Here is a 23,830-nt window from a genome sequence, read left to right as displayed (position 1 = left end):
ATCATAATGATTTCCAAAGCCACAAACAAGATTACTACTAATATCTATTGATAAGGAAATAGTTTATGAAAATAAACTTAAAAATGGCTTCTTAGGGGACGTCCCCTGTCAGCAAAAGAGTCAGGTGTCATGCTGGAATTATACCTAGCAAGTGGGTTATTATAGAGATCACGTATTTTCGTAGAATTAGTTAAATCATTATTAACTTTGATATCAAGTAAGTAAAATAAATGAAGGGCAAAAGAATTAATTTCGTTACCACGTAATTCCTGTTTCGAAAGTTCAATGAAACAGTGACCGTTGGATAAAGCACCAAAGATGGACCTAATCTTTGTTTAATCGTTCGCATGCGAGCTTCGAGGCGAATCACTAAGTTTATCTCTTAAGTTTCACCAGCAAACATCCTTTCTTGTTTACTAGCTGAAAATCTAGTCGACTAAATGTATGGCCACAAGAAAAGTAAGACATTGCTATATAGATTGCATAATGATGGTTTCTCGGAGGCAGTATATTTTCCAATACAAAACTATTTCAGTTTGCAATTTAAAAAACGCTTTTGGAAAAAAAAAGTAAGCTGTGAAACTTTTATGAATTTCAGGTGTGGGATTCTTAAAATATTAAAAGACTTACACACAATAGATTGCAAATTAAAGAATTCGTAAGTCCTTAATTTATTCTTTTTCTGTTGAAAAAATTAACAAATAATAATTATTGATATCGCCATTTTCATAACCAAAGCTAAAGTACACATCCGTTCTGGTCCAGTATTTATCGTCTGTGGAATTAATGACGGGATCCACACGGGATCAAAGCAGTGTAATTTGCGTATCTGTCAGTTTTGCAGACACAAAGCCATGTTAAGATTCCGCAGATCTGGCATCTTCAGACAATCTTCATCCGCGTGCTTTTGCTTTGTGCATTTATATTATTATATAGAAAATTTATTATTGGAATATTGTATAGATGTAATAATTCCTCGAATGGGTATAGATTATTCATAAAGTGCATTTGCTATGAAAATATCGATATATGTAGTAAAAATCATTTTACTATGGTATCGATCTTGGAGAGAAAAAGAGTGAATAGGGAAAACACTAGACGACGAACATTACATGTTTTTATTACTTATTCCCGGATCAAAATTGGCATCTAATACCAACATCAAACTGTCACTTTGGAAGTTTGAGCTTCATTACCAAATTATTTGGCGCAGGTTAAAACTTTTTGATGAGCACATCCGGTACTGCAAACTTTGTTTAATTAGTACGGCCGGTTATAATCAACGGGCTTTCGGTGTCATAAACTACGTTTTATGTTGTATACATATAAATTAAGACGTGATCAGTTAAGATTGTTGGAAGTTTGATGAAAGAATTGCTGCGTTTGATTTAAGTGCTTCGAGCGAGAGTCAGTGTTTGATTTTACGTCTACAATATATTATTGTGTTTTATTTACAGAAAAATACGTATTATGTAAACAATATCAATTTTTACGATATCTTTTATACAAAATTAACAATTTATTTTTTAACCGACTTCAGAAAAAAGGAGGAGGTTATCAATTCGGCTGGTATATTTTTTTTACTTTTATCCACTATCGTATGAACATTTCCTTTCCAGTCAGGTTGCCTGGTAGAGATTACAATAAAACCCCCACTTGTACAAATTATGCCACTACATCATCAAGGTTCACCTTCACTAAGTTTGTACAATAAATTAATACACACATCAATATAAACAATAACAATATATTACAATACAATACCTGATAGCAACATAATCCCCTAGACAGCACATACACACGGTCAAACAACGAGAACAAAGACGCGGAGGGTTGGTGTATCGTGCATATGATGCTGCGGCCTTGGCGGGACAGGAGACGTAATAGTACCACTAGCTGACGGATTGATACTATGTCTAGGCCTCTAGAAAGAGAGATAGGTTCTTATTATAATATGAAAAATGAACGTTACTAGGTATACTAATCCAAGCGGACACATATCCAACAAACCAAGTAGTAGCCGTGTAATTGATACAACATTCATGTTTGAAAGTACTGAAAACTGAATTTGGCGATTTCCAAAAATCTGCTTGCACACTCGGGAATTGAACCGACTAAATACTGTTAAATTTACTCCTTGTTTTATTGTATAGAACGTGCGTGTCTTGTTCTCTAACAAACTGCTTAGTGCTTAGCCATAACATAGGTACCTACAAGGTATAGTTTATTAGATATTCTCATCACTAAGTACCTAGTCAATATTGTATTGAAAGCGCTCTGGAACCAAATGAAAAGCATCGTAGATTCAGTGAGGCGTAAATCGCAAAGTCACTGCGTCCTTCCAAGAATTTCTTTTTTGATCTTTGTATTGACAAAAGGGTATCCTATTTTAAAGGAGTGGTAAGTGAATTCGACATTTTGCAGTGTGTATTGGGAAAGCTGTTTTTCTGTACATTTGTGTTGGACTAGGTACTGTATTTGTGTTGTGTGTGATTTAAAAGTATTGCTTGAAACTAGGCACTAGAATAATTTTGAAAACTTTTATTACATATTCAATTTTACACCACCCTTTTATTACTAGACAGTAGACAATAATAACCTTATAATATTATACCTTATTCCACGTACAACGTAGACGAGATTTAGGTACCTATCAAGCTAACTTACCTATTTGTCAATTTAAGTTTATATTATTATAAAATTTTTAAAAGCAAAACGACTCACAGAACCCGCATCATTATTTAGATAAGACTACTAGCCTATTAGAATCAGCATCATCCCGGCAAGTGGTTCCAAGCGTAAATCTAAATAGACTATCACTAAAAACGTTTCAATTTTCCAAACACGCACCGGCTTTATGTGCAATAAAACGTAACGGCGATTGTGATTAAGTCAATTACATCTTATTGTGTACATGTTACTTGCTGTAATTCGATGAGAGACCTATGGGCGTCACGTTCGGTCTTACACTAATTGCTAGTTATCCGCATTCAGCTTTGAAAGCTCTGCTATAAAAACGTAGGTATATTTAGCAGTATTAACCCTTAAAGCTTTTCTGTCACTTTTTTAGTACATGTACTTATTGCCGTGTAAATCTTGAACGTTCCAAAAAATCTAGAAAATTGACTACGTTGGAGAAAGAACGATAACAATTCTTTATTTTTCTCCTACATGCCAATTATAGAGAACATTTGATTAGTGTGCTAAGTGACTGTTGAATTTAGGGATTCCCGGAATTAGTGATGGTTTGTGTTTCTGGTCAATAATAGCTTTAATGAAATAGTTTCCGTATTTGATTTCTATTGATTTAACTTTCAGGTGAGATAAACTGTTGTTTTTGCTCTAAAGATTATGAAATATTCAAATAATTCTATGACAAAACATCTGAAATATAGCTGGTCCGTTTTTTGGGACAGTGCCGTAGATACAGGTAACTAAGAACCATTTGGCATGTCCCAAGAAACGGACGGTGCCATGATTCGTACTTTAATAAAATATCACTTTTATGGGATTTCCTAGCTTTAGAGTAATTTATTTTATGTAGAATTATTTTTAATTGAGTTCAAAATGACGAATATAATCTAAAATCAGTTAAATCCCTTGGGTCTACAAAATAGAACCGGGAGTTCCTCGACCCATGCCACGTGGTAACTACATGCATTTCGTCTAAATGTCCTAATCATCGGCCAAATATCACTTTACATTTATAAAAAACCATTATTATTTGTATTCAATGAAACTAAAGGTTGCTTGACACGAAATAATAAATATTATTTAACATTCCACACAACTAAATAGTGTGATTGAGCTCGAGAGGGCTCAATTATCATTTGTTAAGTATTTAGTTAAAATTGAAGATTTTTTTGTTATAATAGATAGTGAAAATACTGTGATACAATAAAACAATAAAATGCTATTTGAAATTGTTTTCAATTGTGTTATATTATGTGAATATTTATTTTTTTCATTCTTATTTTATGAGCTGTATGACAGCGTTGTCCGTTTTTTGAGACAGCAATGAAGATGGGGTTCTTGGCAAAGGCCGTTTTAACGGACATCCTGAAAAACCTACTTACAGAAAATTTGTTTTATTTTTTTCTCTACTATAGTATTTTTTAATCAATAACTATCACTAAAATCAATTCAGGTCATATCTGGGTACATTATTTCAGGGCTTGCCGTGTTAAGGGTTAAGAACACTTTATTTTTATTTTATTTAAGTATAGAACACATACAAATTAACTAGAAGGACACTAATGTGATTCGGAATACATTAATAATTGTAACTCGTTAAGATTACAATCTCTTGAAAAGTGTGTGAGAAAGCAGACTTTACATTAAAATTTGAATAATATAACGTGTATGTATATATTCTTCTTACTTCATTTGCACCATTTTATCCCGTACATAAATATAATTAATTATAAGGATGTAAAATAATCCTGTGAGCTTATTAAAGGCTACTTACTATAACATATAGGTCTGTTTTCGAAATCATCTCTACATCCGTACGAAAGTTTTGACTTCATTACAAAAATATTTTCACATATTCACAATATTGCAGTTTTTCCACACAAGGTTTTACTCACGTGGTAGGTTCATCCAGGAATATAATCGGCGGGTTGTTGACAAGCTCCAGTGCGACTGAGAGCCTCTTCGACTGTCCCCCGGAGAGGTTTTGTGACATTGTATCTCGGTGCTGCCATAGACCAATCGTTTGTAGGATTTCTTCCACCTGAAAAGAATACGTCTTAGTTCATAGATTCTTTTCATTCTAGGCCTAGTAATTGTAAATTGTAAGGTCTATTCTGAACTGAGGATATATTGTATTTTCTAGTGTTTGATTTTTCGCGAGTACATTTAGAAATTTTTTACGGTTTTTAAACGCGATTTATTCCCCGTGACCACGCTCGTTGTAAAGTTTTCGAAACGTGATGATATTATATTGATCTTTGTTATAGAAAGAAAATGACTGAGTATAATAACGTTTCATTCCAACATATTATGCGCTTCTGTAGTAAATCTTTTAATGGGTAGTCTGTCTACAATTTAATATTAATTATAATCTGTGTCGACTGTCGTATAATAAGCGCCTAATAATAATTTATAGCGTTTTCATCCTGTACTCATAATACTCAATACTCAATATTGACCATTCTGTCTGTACATCTGTTATCGTTAATAGCTTTCATATTTTATGTTTAAAAAAAGCATTGTTTGTTTATGTTTTAGAAATACTTAGCTTTACCATTAAAATTGCTATTTATTCATATTGTTTAAAAATGTATAGGTAAATAATTCATTATTCAAATAGTTACTTTTGCCATAAATAATGATTATTACAACTCTATTATTATCTTCTATGCATTTAAACAATCTCAATTAGTGTTATTCTACGAACACATTTATTATCTATACAGGAATCATTTATTAAAATAATTGTATATCATTCACTTGTAGTGTCCCATTTATAAACGTTTAAACTTTGCAAACATTATTATGGCCAAATTAAATATTATTTTGGAATATTATTGGTCCTTGTAGGTATATTATAATTATGTTGACCAAGGACTAATAACTAAAAATATGTTCATGTTTTGTTGACATCAATTTGAACTCTTCTGTTGACTTATTTATATAGATTAATTAAATAAGTAAAAAATTGATTAATTTCAGATGATATTATTCGAGTATAACCAATTAATAAGTTTCGTCTCAAATATTTTGTATAAAAAAAAAAACAAGAAAACATTCCGAATTTCGTTTCTATCGGTAGGTATATTAACGTAGACTTTCTAGATAGACATAAGAATAACCAGCAGATTAAAGTAGAAATAGTAAGTACTGAATATAATTGATACATGTATACCTTTAATACAATCTTAAAACAATAATAAAATTGTAGTGTTTGTTTACTCGATTTTTAGAATTTAAATAAGAAATTGTTTTACCCCCTAAGAAAAGTTTCTTAATCCGGTCTTCTCCGACCGGATAGAACTCCCACTGTTTTTTAATGACTTATAGGTAGTTACTTTGTCTTCCCTTTCCAACTGATTAAAGACATTATAAGCTCCTACTTATTTGCCTCTCTTCGATCAACAGGTTTAAAAACATGCAAAGAATGTTAAAAGTTAATTTGTTTACGATTATTGCATTGTATGCATATTATCATATTAATATTTATGTAGGCATGCCAGTTAATGATTGATTGTATAGCCATAATTCTCCAGAAGCGGTATTAAATCTATACATATAATAAATCTGTAGAAGGGTCAATTCTGTACATTGAAAATATTGAAAAAATAAATAGCAGGGGGTGTTACTGGATCGATACCAAACCCAAATATGTGATTAAATTTTTGTCTGTCTGTCTGTCTGTCTGTCTGTCTGTCTGTATGTGAAGGCATCACATGAAAACTAGCGGTTCGATTTCGATGAAACTTGGTATAATTATACCTTATTATCCTGGGCGTAAAATAGGATACTTTTTATCCTGGAAAAATACGTAGAAAAAAAATCTTAATTTTTCAGTTTTATCCATAGACGTTGTTCCGTAGAACCGCGCAACACACGTTGCGTATTATTATAGGCCTAGCCGTATTTGGGAATTGGGTCCAATAGATATTTATAAGATGTTATTGTCAGAGGTACTCAAAATGGATAAATAAACCATCCACGCGAAGACCGACATCCGCTCGGACGGAGTCGCGGGCGGAAGCTAGTGGGTAAATAAAACAAATCAACGTTCATGACATGAATTGAGTTCCGACCTCGACCGGGATACAGGTTCATTGTGGGAAATACAATTATATTAAAATAGCATTCCATAGAAACTCATGTGAAAAATAAATGAGGAAGTAATATGAAATTAAATTTTGTATCTACCTACATCTTAAAATAGATTTTGTTCATGGTTCACAAACTCACATCTATTTTTAAACAACTGTAATTTCGTGTTAATAATAAAGTCTTTACATCTAATAAGAAAAAAAATAATAAGGTTATCAGCACATATATTTTGTTCCCACTGTTACGAACGATGTTGTTTGCATAGGTAGGCAAATATCACATATTGTCGAACTTTTTTGATAGGTTCTTGACAAGCCTTCGTGGTGCACAAAATTTTCCATTTTTATGATATAAATCGAGACTGATCTACTACCTTATCCATCTCTACGTAATAAACAGAGGTCTCAGAAACCGAGGGGCATTTACATTAGTTCAGGAAAGTTGTACATGAATAAAACCTGCGAAATGCATGTTTCCTTACCCGGTATCACGTTTATATTTCATATTCACGTTTAAAGTTAAATAGGATATAATCCTTGTTTCCAAAGTTATAACTAACTCGCTAAAGTTTATACAGGGTGATTGAGAGATGGGTGCAAAGCTTAAAGGCGAAGGATTAATATCAATAATTATTTAGATATCCAAGTAAATGATACCTTAAAATAAAGAGGAATAATTAAGTATGTTTTCAAAAAGGTTTGAACGAAGCAAGCAATCACTCGGTTTTTTTAAATGAGGCCTGAAAATGATATTCTTGATTCTTTTTTTATTTTTTCATTAAGTTCAAACTATGTATTAAAAAAAATCCTTATGATACAGAGGGTCAAATCTTATTTTGCGGGATTGCTCACACATTCTATTAATAAAATAAAATAAATAAAAACTTAATTATCATTTGATTTAATAAGTAAAATAATTGCTATTTTTTGTAAAAAAGACATAAAAATAATAAAAAAAAACCAGTCAGACTTCGTCTACTAGACAAGCATGGCTTAAAAGGTTCTAAATTGTCCTTACTAGCTTCGCATTAAAGCTTTGCTCCCATCTCCCAATCACCCTGTATTAATCCCTTAAATATAATATAAAGTAAGGGTAGTAGTAAGGGTAGTTAGGCAGTATTATTAATTATATTGTAAAATTAATTTAAAGATTTTTTGTTAAGTCTATTTCCGTCATGGCTTTAAGAACTATTTCCTTCCTTAATTATATTTTTCTTTATAACCTCATTCCTTTGTTGATGTAGGTAGGTACCTAATTAAATATGGATAGGTATCCATATTTAATTATTCGTTTTTATAATTATTGAGATTAATACCTCTTCTAAAGAATTATTATAATAAATGTCACAATCTCCTATGTAGTTTCCCTTAATTGAAAGACATAACAGAATAATTACCTATGTCATATATTATTAAATTGCAAGTGCAGTAAAAATAAATACATCTCGAAATAACCTTTATTTTTGACGATTTCAAAATCACGGTCAACTTTATTGAAGTTTACTAGACATCATTAAAATCAAGTTGCTTCTTGACTGACGAATCATTAAGGGCAAAGGCAATTATTCATTACATTAACTAAGTTGACCTTATACGGAAATTTGATTATGCTATATTAAGGTAGAATGGGAAAAAATCAAATGATTCTTTGAATATTTAACATTGACCTACATTGGGAAGGTTAGATTTGTTTATAATCTGTCGGTTTTAATTTATGTTGTTGTTGAATTAATACAAAACTTAAAAACTAACTGGGTAATTTTGTTTACTAATAGATATTGTATTCCGGTTTGATATATTATTTCTGAGAACAAGAGTATGAGAGTCGCAAGAAGCAACAGAAAGAACATGCTCCTTTTTTATTATTTTATTTCCTTGCTCGTATTAATTTGAATGAAAATTTATGCGAAAGCTCGTAAGAAAATACAGCTCTACGACAGAAATCTTCGGAGTGTACCTAACATTAGTTGCTAAAAAGAAATAGAAATGCAAAACAAAATAATAGCATCTACATATTGTAAACTTCGCCAAGTTTAGTTTTGGTAAGTATTAAATAACAAGTATTTAGTTCACACGATATTTTTAGGTAAATTAATCTAAACATATAATATTTAGAGAACATCGTATTTACAAACAGTCTCCGACTTCAGCTCTATAATAACATAGATAAATTAATTTATTAAGTAAATTTTAATTATAATATTTTAATGATTTTATTTAGATATCTAATTACAAGTCTGCTTGTATGTAAAAAAGATGGATATATTACTACCACTAATATGAAGACCTCGGATATGCACAAATCCAAGTCACATTTACAATGCATTCATTGCAAGCTTAGTTATGGATTAAACCATTGTTCTTTCATATGTGCAATCTGTAGCAGTCACACAGTAATCTGCTACATTGTTGTCTATGTATTTGTAATTAGATCTGAAGATCTAATGCGGCTTATAATCAAATATTAGTTGAATAGATCAGTGTTAATGAGCCGATAGGATTATTAGGCATAATAACCTGAAACATTTCATACAAATTATTTAAATTCGACATTCTTGTTACAGAAGGCTTCCCTAAATTTCAACATAGAAAACAGATTATTTTCTAATTTGATTCACTCAGTTTTGAATTTGTTTTATGTTGACGGGGAATTATAACAGCTTCATTTCCTTTGAGTCCCCTTTTCAATACCCCCTTTTATTAAAAAAAAATTGGTTGTCTGTAAAGTCGGTTCACTGACGATAGTTGAACGTGACAACGTCCGATTGTGCTTCTTTGTCGCTCGTTCCGCGCTCTCGCTCGCACTTCAAGCCTTACATAGAACCACAGATAGAACGCCTCAGATGAGTCAGAGCGAGGTAACGCCGCATGAGTCATGTTTTTTCGTGCGTGCATCTATCGAATTATAAGACGTTGTCACGTCAAAAAAATATATATTTAACAAGCTTACAATTAAGTCCTTCTCAGCATCACCAAGCTCTCTTCCCAACTTGAGATCGGCTGCTATTTTCATGGACTCCTGCACCGTGAGTCGTGGCTGCAACAAGTCATCTTGCATGATGTAGCTGCTTAGCTTCTTGAATACTCGCATCTCACGGGCTTGGCCGTTCACTGATATTCTTCCGTTTACACCGTTTGATCTAAACACGTATAAAGGTAATAAAAGGACGTACGTATAAATGTGTATTTATTATCTTTTTATCATTTTCTTAAATAAAAACATGATTATGTTTTAAAAAAAACTAAACCGCATTTATATTATATCGTAAGAACAAGACAAAATTTAAATGAGACGAACCGAAAGGCTTTCAAATAATAGAGTGAATTAACAAATTTGGTTCATTTAATTCTGTCGAATATTCTGAGTTCTGAGACTAACAAATAAACATATCTTTTAATACAGTAATTTGATACATTTTAAAGATCCATCTGCAAATATCAAGACTTCACCTCAGTGAACCATGCAGTGCGCCCGCAAGCTGTAATTCAAAAGCTCTTTGATAAAATGTAAGTAATATGATCAAATATGCACATACGTGTATCCAGCCAGGATGTTCAGTAGGGTGGACTTGCCGGCCCCGGACGGGCCGAGAATGCAAGTCAACTCGCCAGACCGAAATTCACCTGAAACGTTGTGCAGAATCCGCCGCTCCCCTGCAAACAGTATGGATATTAAAATGAATGTAGGCTTGTAAAATGGTATATAATGGATTGAATCTGTAGTTTGAAGTAAATGTAGTGAGATGGGCATGAAATTTTACAAAATAGATGTAAAGCGTCATGCATTTTCAAATCAAGGTTTTCAACATCAAAAAAATCAGTATTTTAAATTACTGATTTAGCATACTGATAAACTGATATAGAATAGCTTTAATCAATGCAAAAGTAAGTAATCAACACTTATTTATAAACAATTTATTTTTTCTCAATAAATATTTTTAAACCTTATATATTTCAATTACTTAGTATACCATGAAAATTAAATACACATTATAAAATTACCATGAAACCATCAATTTATTAAAAAATGTAAACTTTCGCAATATTTATATTACTTGTAGTGAAATAACTCGGTACACCACAAGAAAACTGTTTACGTATCTGATACGGAAGAGCGAGCTTCGGAAATATTCAATGACTGCTAATGCAGTGCAAACTATAATATTTGCTTAACTACGATTGGCAAATATTTATGAAGTGGAGTGTTAACAATGCGTTACGATAAAAGCATATGTGAGTGCAACGCCGCCATTTCAGTAGCCGGTTGTTACAGATGTTTTCATGGTTTTATTATTATATTTTCTAGACGTAATAGGAACGTTATAGAAATATATTTTTTTTTCTCGTTACTACTGTAACTTGTCTATATAACATAATTTAATGTTAACTATCGTCTGGACTTTGAAGCTCTTTGACATACGATTACCTATGTATTTAGAATCATCTATATTCTTGAAATAAAAGCCAGCATAGCTTAGTTTTCATCTAAGAGATAGAACTTAAGGCGAACATTAAGTTGTAAAATGGTAATAAATTTATTTGACGCCTTAAATTTATAGCATTATGTTTAAAGAAAATAAATCACAAAGGATTAACCAATTAAACAATAAGCATTACGCTGTTTATTCCATTATTTTCCATAATTCATTATTAGATTTGTTGGATATATCTACTAATTAAAAGATTTTCCCTCTCGATACTCTTGCGTAAGGTAATAAGCAGTTATAAAATAACAATTTCTTATGTTGTTACTTTGTGTCATTAAATTTGACGTTTCGTTACGCTAGTGGTCGTAATGACCTATTATTATTGTACATTTTTCCGGCTTTGGGAGGATGTGACATTTTCCACGTATTTTATAAAACTGCGATTTCTGTGAGGAAGGTTTTTTTATAATTTTGTTGTCAAATTTATGAGGTGTTCTTGATCGATGCAGATGATGAGAAAGTATGAATCATTTAATTTGTGATTAATCTATGTATGATCAAATAATTTATTTGAAAAAGCTTCGTATAACGGATAAGCTAAGCTAATAAATAACAGTAGGTAATAAATATTATTAATTGTGTATTAAAACTGAAATTATGGAAATAATAATAATAAAACTTCGACGGATTTGCGTAGTTCAATTGCATTTATCTTTCTCAAGAAGTCACATCAATAATGTAAGTATAGGTATTGCATAAATAATTATTTTTTGCATTAAAATTCGGAACACTATTTTTCAAACAAGAAACTCTGGTATTATCGCGGATATTATGTTTCTTCCTAATTTAATTCGTAATGACTTTCATTTCTTTAATGATAATTAGGTACGAACTTTAACCTTTTCCCGGAGAAAAGATCAGTTTAAATTATTTTAATAGCTAACGTAAGTACAGTGGTTAACGGCCAACTAATAATAATAATTTATTTGTTGTGTACAATTATTTCGACATGAAAATTTGATGTTGTAAACATAATCCTGTCCGACTACATTTGTTGTGAAGTTAGCGCAAGATTATAAGCGGAAGCGGTAGTGGTGTTTATTTTAAATATTAAGGAAGTTAAGGCGGTCCACTTGGTGAAGCTGATAATGAAATTATTACCAACAGACTAGCTTTAGTCTTTTTACTACATTAAAGTTGATTTTCTTACGCAATTTGTCTAAGAAAATTAAAGAACGTAATTTTATTAACAATTTAGTATATTTATTCAGCCGACTCTGATATTTTCCCACGTATTATAATTTAAGCATATTATAAGTAATAAAAAAAATAACTTAATATATTATGCATTCGCATATTACTAAGAACAGCTAGACTAATAATAATTAAAATTAGTTAAGAGCGCTCTAGAATTTGACTTACGTAGGTAGGTATTAAATTCGACTGCACTTGTGAGGAACCAGTCTTGGGTGACGAAAATATAAGTGAATTAATATTTAAAACCGGTCGACTAATATTCAATAAAACAAAATATTTAAGAAATCTAAATTCGATACGCAATGTAAACAAACAACTCTCACGATACAAGTACTGTACAAGCATATGGAAGAACCGAAGAAATGATATATTTAATATTTTTCAATCAGGTGATTAGATACTCACACAAAACTCATATTCCCAATTTTATGATTGCATTATTTTTCAGAATAATGTGGGTTTTTTTTAAGTAATTTTGCAAGACCAAGGAAAATTAATAACATATCAATTAAATTCATTTGCCCATTAACGAAGATGGAAACATATATTGCACAATCAAATTGATTACAATTTTAATAGCGTCATAATAGACTGTTAAGTGTTAAATTAGTAAGACTACCTTTAAAATAAGTTTATATTTATGAGAGTATCATGAGTGTATCTAATCCAACTAAATAAGAAATAATGTAGACTTTGACAATACAGTAATGACTCTAATGAGGTCGAGGACTGTAGCAACATCCGTTCTAAGGATTTGAAATTATACGCAAAACATTGCATTTATAAAACATTAAGTAGAAGCCTTTTTTCTGCACTTGCCCTCCGTGAATAAAGATTTCATCATCTCTTCTTTTAACATGAGATGTCGATTGTCGAGCAGTATTTCCGGCTTTGTAAAGGACGATAGAGAAATATACATAAACCACTTCAACGAAATTTTAATGAAAGTAGCTTTTAAATTTTTATATGGACTACAGACTGTGAACATATCCTTATTTATAACTACTTATACTATCATACCTTATAATACGAAGAAAATTAATCTACCTGCATGTACACAATATAAATTTCCCCTGAAACAACCTATAGCAAATAAAAATTGTTCGAAGAAATGAAACGCTCCTGGAAATAACTGGAATTAATATTTATGATAATATTATAAAATATTGTTTAATAATATAAGTATACCCTACTTTCCCTATGATTGATATTTAGCAATTATCAACTTCAAGGAATAATAGGTACCTACTGCATAATACGATATTCCTTACCCCCATATTTACAAAAGTCGTTTAAACCTAGCAATAACCTGAAATAATAATTAATATATTAAATTTAATGTTTAACAAAAGGTGTCAATTGCATACTTGATATTTGAATATAATTCTCAGTAACATAGGATTTAATATTTCATAATATGGAATTTCAAACTAACAGGATTTTACTATAAATCCTTTGAATTTGTAGAATAACATTAATTTGTAAAGATGTGATAAAGATGTGAGCGATCGAAGTAATATATTGATATTACTTCGTTCGCTCATAGTAGGTATTTGATCTAAGATATATTATAAGCACTTTGCCTGCGGCTTTGCTTGCGTCATAGTTGAGTAATGTCCCATTGCCGCACGGTAGAATTGATCGTGTCTCCATCACCAGGCAACCATGATGGAAATCATGTTTAACTGTCGCAGTTCAACGCATTATAATAGTCAAATTACACTGTCATTTGTCGTATGAAGACTAATTGCCTTTATGGTCTGTTGCGTTTGATAATTTACAAGCATTATTTTGTTTTTATCTGTAGTAATAATCTAATTTATGAAATACGCTAGGCATATTTTGTAATTATATATTGTTTATTCCTATTTTGATACAGCACCATTTACCGTAGAATTGCTCGTTGCAAATGTTAATGGAATGAGATGAACGTGTTTAATGTTTTGTCCTACATTATCAGTTTTTAACAATGGCAAAACCAATGACCACAAATATATAATTGTCATAAGTAGGTATATTCATTGAATGCTCCAGTTACCTACTTCTACATATTTGTGTAGGTGTAAGATACATATTATCTAGGTACGTACTAAAATGCTAAGAAGTTAGAAGTACTTTCCTCATAATTCAGTTTAACACCAGTAGGTACAGTAAATAACCAATTCGCGACTACCATTACTGTAGTTTACATTCCCATTCATTTGTGGCACTAATGCCGGAATTCAAAAGGCTCACACCGAATTCACATGGCCCGATATATTCAAACCCTTTGCGAGTCGGTAGCCACTAAAATATTCGGCGGAGCAGAATGACACAGCTATTTAAAATGTGTCCCAAAATGAAGGAAAGTAACAAGGGTTCCGACATACGTTACTCGAGATTGAATATCGCTGGAACCGGAGTGAAGACGCGAAAGGGTTTTATTGATTGCTTGCATCAAATCGTCGTGGAAATGGGATTGATCTTGTTGCGTACATGTACTGCCTGCTCGATATCAGGATATAAATGTGCGGTGCGATTTATTGAACTATAAATTACCGATAAACAACACCTTATATTATAATATGTATATACCTTATACAACCTTCTACGAGAATCACCCTATGCAGCAGTTTTTCCAGTTTATCGCGAACAGACAGACGCGGTAGAGAATGAAATAATAATAATATTTTTTTTAATTAAATGAATGTTTAAGTTAAACTGCATTTTGTTATTCTATACTATTACTTTTGAATTATTTACTATTTATAGGATTTTCTACTAAAATTTAAGTGAAAAAACTGTTACTGCCGATCAATGTCGAGTTGTTCATAAATTATGATTTAATTCCTGTCTAAAGAATAAAAATTACATTTGTATTACATTTGCACTTTGTTATTCTATACTATTACTTTTGAATTATTTACTATTTATAGGATTTTCTACTAAAATTAAAGTGAAAAAACTGTTACTGCCGATCAATGTCGATAATGTCTAAAGAATAACGAATAAAAGAAACAGAACTAACCGCATATTTTAAGACAAATATGAAATTATTTACATTAGTAACTTTCTTCGCCTAAAAGATGATGAAACAACTAGGAAACTATAATCGTTAATCATCCAATGACAAAGTATTAAGTTTTATTACATAAGTAGATAGATACACGAGTTACAAAGTTGCAATATACTTTCGAAAAGGGTAACATGTATAATATAAAATCGATATTGATTTATGGCTAAAATTCATTGGATATTATTCGATAAAGTTTTCATTCGCAATCTAATAACACGAAAACTTGGTGAAGAACGATTCATATCATAATATGAGTTATTTGTTAATCAATTAAAATTCAATTTAGATGCTAATAATAGATAAGAAAATAGGTATAATGTTTATTCTTTTATGTCCCAATATTTATGAACATGATTTTAACTGCTTACAGACACGACAATGGTTTCGTTTCCTGTGTTTAATGTAAAGAAGTTATTCTCTTGTTGGGTACATATTTACTTGACTATAATGCCAATAGAACTGACTAATGAAAAGAATTAAATTAATACGGGCAAATAGTTGATGAGATGAAAGGCAAGTAGATAAACTACAACTGAAAAATAAGAATATGAATGATATTTAAGATTACTGACCGCGTAATAACTTTGTAATGTAAACTCGGCGGGAGTTGGAACGATTTGTCAGGCCGGCGCGCGTGGAGACGCAGTTGAGGCTTATTCATAATTTATATTAATTGAAGCGAAACTTGAAACGAAACTTTTCAGTTAGGAGACAGTCGTTTAAAAGAACAATTTATGCCAACTGTGCGCGGTCGGAGGCAGTAAATATCGGGCGTCTACTGTATCTAAATTTAGGATCGTTTTAGGAAATAAAACCAGTGGTGCGAAATATTTTAAAATTTAAATAAAGTATTGGATTTTTACTTGGAAATAGGGGATAAAAAGGATGTTATATCTTTTTCTTAAAAGAATGTCTTTGTAAGAGGGTCTGTTATGAAAAATATTATTTGTATCCTTACTTCAGTCTTCAGGATAACTCTTATTTAAGGATTGCATTTAGAATAGGTATCGTAAACTGTTTTTGTGGGAATTTCAAAAGCTTTTTTAACAAAACGAATTTCTCTATAACCATATTGTCTCTGATGCAGTATAAATTGTAAAGCTAAATTGTGGTTAGCCTCACCCACATTTCAATTTTAAACCTGTCATGGCCAGTCACTGAAGATGACATGGCTTTTAAGCATCTTATATGGAACAGTATCTTAACGAACGTTATTTTCCATTATTACGTATTTACGTGTGTAGAACAACTATTTTTTTAAGCATGCTATTTGTATAATAAAATATGACTTATAATTTTTAACATAATTCATCAGTTTTATCGGCATAATGACATTGGCATATTTTCTTTTAACTTGTTGCAACTTCATCATAATTTAATAAATTTAAACTTCTACAAAATAACAGAAATTTCTTAACATTTTTGAATTATGTGTATTAAAAGTTATCTAAGTATAAAAATATTTTAACAACCATAAAGAGGAACATTTCCAACGATCGCTGTGACATTCGGGACTGTAGATAGGAGAGGGTAGTAAACGGATGGGATGGGTTGCGTACCAATTTATGGGTTGACATCCTTATAAAGTCATCCTTAGTCTTAGAGCTGATCTTTACCATTTTTTTGACAAAAATTCGTTCAAGAAACATTTCTATATTTGTTTCTCTGTATGAAAAAGCATGAGGACAAACTTGAACGAGGAAATAGGAATCGAATACGGAGCTGTAACGCAAAGCGTTCAACATCAATTTAGTAGAAAAAGGTTACTAAGTTTTTTAGTTTGTCACATCAACAAGATTATTTTCGTCCACAATGTTTTACTTTTAGAATGAAATAAATTGTTTATTTCTTAATTAACCAGCAAGTACGAATCTTTTATATTAAAATAATTAATATTCAAAGGAAAAATTCACAACACAGAAATAATTAAAATGTCTACATTGTTATAAACCTCACCATTGTCAAATATAAAATTCCAAAAAGGTAACCGAAATATACGAAAAGATAAGCAAATATGCCGAAAGGCCTAATTATCTGACTACGATCTAGCTGCTCTTGGGACAGATACGAAAGCTAAATCGGCACGTTCCTACTTTTCTCAGAAACTATCCTCTGCCTGGTACTTACGTGTTTTGAAACTAGTCCAGCTCTCGACGTACTTTTGTACGGTACATTCTACACTGCAGTAAATAAGGCACTAACTGGTTTGAAACAAAGCAGCAACGTAGCATTGTGCATAGTGACTGGAAATGCTCTTTCCGAAAACAAGGATATTGGTTCCGAATTTTAACTCGTGAATTCTTCCTTATTTTGGCTATTCAACCCGAGGGACTCTTATGAATAACGTAGTAAAGTCAAAGCATTACAGTATTTGTATCCTCGTACTTTATTTACATTACATTATTACCATCTGTAAGATAAACGTTTATTTTTATTTGAATACCTACTGCTCAGTGAAGTCAAACCATTATTTTTCCACGAAATGTCATTACGTACAAATTGATATTCAAGGATTTGCAAATAGGAACATCTCAATTTTCCCATTATTTTCTTGGCAAAATCCACATTCGAATGAACTTAATTGTGAGACGCTTTATCGATTTCTAGCTCATTCCTTACAAATGTTCGACGCGGCGCTCATTCAACATTCCGACTTTTGTAATCTAAATAATATTGTTGCCGATTGAAGGAAAGAATCACAAAAGAGATCAATCGCTGTGAACAAAATCAAGGGAATTACATTGTTTTTTTCGAAACTTCGTAAGTAAGACGCTTGCGATATTACAAATATCGAGAGGAAATTGGCGTTTCGCGGACTTCGCCTAACAAATTACTGTGATTTCCAGTCTCTGGCGTTTTGCACTTTCTTTCAGCGTTTGGTTGGAAGAAGTTTTTGTTATGTATTGCTACATTTGTAAGGAGTTATTGGATTTTCCTAGAAGTTATAAAACTACTTACTGATGGTTTCGGGATTTTCTACACATTTTATTTCATAAGATTTATGATTTATATCATCCATCAATAAAGTATCTACACATAATGTCCCATTTGGGGACACAAGTTTTCTCAGCAATATATTTTTAGAAGAGATATATTTCTTTAAGCATTGTTGATACTTCAATGTACAAATAACCCAAGAGCCCACGATGTATAGGAGACATATACAGAGAAACTTTCAACTTTTCTAAAATAAGGAATGTCTGGCCGTCGTGGGCTCTTGATCTAAAATGATTTTTGTCAATATGATTCCTGGAAGTTAAGTATTACCACGTATTACCATAGTTATTATGCTAGGTATTATTCATATTGATAAAGATGCTATAGTAGAGCCATTTTAATAGGCAACATTTGACAGTTCAACAAAATTCAACAACGTAACCTAGTAACGACGACATAGAATAACATGATATTTCGTTTTGTTAGAACTGCACATTTGCTTAACTTTTTTCAATTATGATTACATATTTATAATAATAATGACCGATACAAGTAATTTTAAGATTTCATTTTACTGATAAACCATACTAAACATAATAAACAATTTCTGAATTGAAGAACTGACGTCACTACAATTTTGTGTCAATAAACCTTTTTTCTTTTTAAATACCAGAGACGTTACTCTAAAAATCGAAATCTGACATATAGAATCGAATGCATTGATTACTTGTGAATAAAAATCATCATAAATTAATAAATTCGATTTACAAATGTTTCAAATCCCTATCGATTGATTCACCTTAATCGATGTTTTTAAGCAGGTTACCTCTCTTCGAAGATAAAATTAGAGAGAAAGATAGACGTCAAATGTTGCCTATTAAATTGGCTCGACTATAAACAATCCAACATACAAACTTTATCATTTATTATTTAGGGAGGAGGAAGATTAGTCGATATTCCTACTGAATCATAAATAAGTAGACCAACTTATTCCAATATAGTTTGATAGAATTAGTAAGAACTCGTATAATATTTATCGATGGTCTATCTAGTTTCTAGATATACTTGAAAATAAACCGGATATTTGTCTAGTTGCTTTTAAAAATTTAAAAACTATTCTGCAGTTCATATTCCTCTCTATTGATAGCGTTATCAATTACATATTCGTTTAGAACATTCACTTATTTTTATTTTTTAAAATGTAAAAAAAATCTTGATCTTTTAAACCTATAGGGTATAAAAGTGATGTTGAAGTTTTGTACTGATATAACTAACTATAGTTACTAAAAAATATCAAATTTTTGTACTAACATTTTTAACTGTGTCGGTTCACGGTTGGTCAGATTCTTAAGTTAAACAACAAATTATGAGCATGGAAATCTACATGCTTTCAATTTTTATAAGTAAAATATTTTGACATCAATTATTATGCTGCGATTATGATATAATATTCGATTATGTATTTTTAGCTGGTTTATGCGTCTGCCCCCCTAGACAAGTGGCTTTCTATTAGCGTAACGTTTGATAGAATAGATTATGAATGTATGAGATTGACGTAAGCTGTCGATACATTTATCTACAGCTTATGTCAATCTTATACATTCATAATCTATTCTATCAAACGTTACGCTAAACGAAAGTCACTTGTCTAACCCTTCAGGATCTGGTTATTAATGTGCATGTATAATTTCAATAACCTGTAATTTAAAGACTAGACAGAATTATGACAAATTCGAAACTGTATAAACTAGTATGCATAAAGATTTGATGTATCAGAACGATTTGTAAACTAATTCTAGTACCTATGGAAATGTATAAATGAATTTGTTAAACGAAATTAATGTCTATAAACAATAATTGTAGGTATAAGTACACATACCTTTTCATTTAATTGAGAATATCGTTCTAGAAGGAATTTAACCTTAATTAATAGATTCCAACGCGTTTTGATATGTCTAATCTAAAACAAATTGCAAAACTAATTTTCATTAAGGCCGTAGGCAGGCGCCTCCTTTTAACGATAAATTAGTATACTTTAACCTTTTCCTCGTACACAAAATCAAAGGGCTATAATTAAGCAGTGTTTTGAAGAAATAAATATAAATAAGCAACTTACCTTTATATTGTGTAACTGAAACATGTATGATAATGAAGAAGTTGTAATTATGAAGATTCTAGAAATAAGTGACGTACATTCTTAGCGTAGGTACATTATTTTTGATAAAATATGTATAATTATCGTGTGACGTGTCTAAGCAAAACTCACGATAATTATAAATAATGAAATGTAAAGATACCAGAAGGCATGTCTTGCTTTAACTGAATAACATTATCTTGAGGCTCTTTCACTAATTAAAATTAATAATGATACCTATATGAGATATATATTCAATATTGTGCTTACAATGTTTACGACCCTCTGAAGTCTTGTGACGTGTCGTATGACGTAACGTGTGAGCTTTGGTAAAATTCTGTTTTAGGTGCAGAGACGGTACTCAAATAGCGCCATCAAGCGTTATTGATTCCACAAAAGGCAAATTCAATATCAGCATGAAATTCAACACTTCGATATCCGCCCAAGGAAGACGTTAACAAAAAATGTCTTTGTCGAACGGAGAAAAGGAAAATATAAGTAATAATATTGATGTTTCAACGTCACGTCTGTCGAGAATGTCTCATTAAAGAACGAGGATCAAAAAAGGTTCAAGGTTGCAGACTTTTGTGATTTAGGCCCAGTTTCACCAAGCTCTGTTAGTTAGTTTAACACGTTGTTAACTCTTTTAACGGGACATCAATGTAAGAGAGTGTCCCACCATGACCTAATCGAGGTTTAGTTTCCTTAACACGGCATCATATTTAATTACTGGCATAGAGGCTCTTTAAATTTTTAACAAGCGATTAGAAAAAATGATTTGATGTTTTCTTGCTGTCAAGATGGACTCTGCATACTATTTTATTTTTGAAAATGAAGATGTGTTGGATGATTTGTATAATTTGGATTATATAGTGCGAACGCGACGGCCCAGAATTTATAAAGAGGTCGTCATTGTTTCGTAGAATATGATGATGTTGATTTTAGTACAAGATTTCGTTTATCAAAACAATCGGTTTTGGAAGTATTGCAATTAATTGAAGATAAACTCGAATAACCGTCGGATCTGTAAGTAAAACTATCTCGTGAGGTAATATTTATATTTATGTGCATAAAAGGGTTCCTTCCTACATACTGTATTATTTTCAATTAAACCATAATAATCCTGTGAGTCATGTCAAATCTAGTATTGAATACCAATATAGGTACTTCAAATGTAAACTTCACCACTACTCAGGTAAGGCTCAGGCCTCCTCATGATTATGAAATGTACCTACTTATCTTAATTTTAAATTCTGTTTTAGGAATCAATCAGTTTCACCTACAGACCAACTGCTTATTGTAGTGCAGTGTAGTGATGGCTCAGTGGTGAAAAACATTGTGAGGAAACCGACATTTAAGTTAGCACTACCAATCCCATGTCCCAGCAGTGAGAACGTATATGGGCTGACGATGATGATGATCCTAATTTAATTTAAATGTGACATTGTTATAGAAATATGTAATTTTTCATGTTAGTTACCTAAATAAATAAAACTTGTGTTTTTATAAAACATTTTTATTGTACCCTTAGATTGTACCTATCAACATCATTCAATAAATTGGTTATAACAACTAGATACTAGGTTATTACGAACAAGAATTTACTATTAATATACTGCTTTCTTTTATCTTTGTCTTTATTTTTCTTGTTAATTGCTCTTCTAGTATGAGATATCTCTCCACTTTCCTTGGGACTCCGAATTTTTTTTCGTAATTTCAACCAGATCCAGTTTACCTTCTACCAAGTGAAATTGAACCGCGATTTTTCTACAACATTATTGTATTTATTCAACTCAAAATAAAATTAAAATAACACAAGAAAAATCACAACAAAACAATCTCCAAATAACATCAAACATTTGTAACCATGGTAACGACCAAATCGTTTGAACATATATAAACCAGTAAACGTAAAAGTTACTACATGATTATTAAATTTTGTACTGTATCAGAACATCTCGATTTAGTCGAATTACCAAACATGACAGTTATTATACAACTAGAACAAATAGCCCTAATGTGCGAAACTATGGCATTGTCAACTATGACATTTTGTTTCGGGTGGTTTAAAATACGAATGAATGATTCGTGAGTCGCTCAGTTAAAGGTCGATTTGATAAACGGCTGTTAGATTTCCTTCTTGGGACCTGAAGAGTTGACAACGATGTTAAAATACATGTTTATTTTGAAGCTCGATTAATAAATCTCTGATTTAGAAAATATTGGTGAAATCGGGTCTTACTCTCGTTTATTAGTGTCTGACGGCTTTACTAACGTTTAGAGTAACGGTTGTGTATATATGTAGGTATATTATGATAATAATTGATGCGTCGATTGTGTTTGATATCAATATAGACGAAATTTTGGTTGTTTATTTATAGAGAATAATTTCAATAACGTCACAAGGCGGAAAAGGCTTTGATTCTAAGCCCAATAATTAAATAAACCATCATAACTTATATAATGTTTTACCTTTAGGACTCGACCCTTATAAAGGGGTTCAGATAAAAATAAACACAAATGGTTACCATGGCCATTCCACCGCAATAACTTCAACATACTTGTTGGTTTACCTTTGATTTTTTTTTAAGTTTTTGGAACTTTCAATAGTTGAACGTGATTATAAATAATAAAATATGTTCAATTAATTAATCTAAATGTGAAAGCTATACACAAAAATGTTTTATTTTATTAGATTAAAACATGGTCGTAATTCTTAAAAAATGTAGGATTTAGGGACTACAAGACAACTATTATATAATTTAAATAATTAAAATCGGAATAATTACCTAACACTTGAAGTATGAATGTTTGAACTTATACCAATTAAATTTACATCATAGGAAAAATTTTAGATACCACGATGAAAATATTGCATCATTAGATTAAAAATTAAAATCGATCTGACAGTTATAGCGAGCCCATTAATTAAACATACAAAATATTGCTGTAACTCAAAACATTTCATCACAATGTTTATTTAAAATCAGTTTTATATCCACGGTCAATGGCTTGATATGACCTCAAAAGTACAGGTAGGGTCCACGTGGCGACACTGACCTTACAACAATTGTAATAACTTACGGATTAATTTTGGTTTCATTTAAAAAGTTTTAAGGAACTTTTGTGCATCGATTGCATACTGATTGCAGATTGTTATTTTGTAAATATATTTATTTATTGGATACAGTATGATGTTATTGTTTTATTTAGTGGTTTTTGAACCGAAGAT

General features: G+C 31.1%; 1 protein-coding gene across 1 annotated transcript in view; it reads right to left on the bottom strand.

Moving 5' to 3' along the window:
• LOC123693850 (ATP-binding cassette subfamily G member 4-like) overlaps positions 1 to 23,830 on the bottom strand; it is a 45,833-nt gene that overhangs the window by 6,661 nt on the left and 15,342 nt on the right. Inside the window, exons 2-5 of the mRNA XM_045639090.1 lie at positions 10,325 to 10,442; positions 9,739 to 9,928; positions 4,590 to 4,735; positions 1,765 to 1,924 (exon numbers count right to left, since the gene is read on the bottom strand). Of these exons, the coding sequence (XP_045495046.1) occupies positions 1,765 to 1,924; positions 4,590 to 4,735; positions 9,739 to 9,928; positions 10,325 to 10,442 (614 nt within the window). The remainder of the gene's footprint in view (positions 1 to 1,764; positions 1,925 to 4,589; positions 4,736 to 9,738; positions 9,929 to 10,324; positions 10,443 to 23,830) is intronic.

Source organism: Colias croceus, chromosome 8 (genome assembly GCF_905220415.1).
Source record: "Colias croceus chromosome 8, ilColCroc2.1".
NCBI classification, from domain to species: Eukaryota; Metazoa; Arthropoda; class Insecta; order Lepidoptera; family Pieridae; genus Colias; species Colias croceus.
The sequence above is the reverse complement of the archived record's forward strand: the minus strand, read 5'-3'. Positions and strand labels throughout refer to the sequence as shown.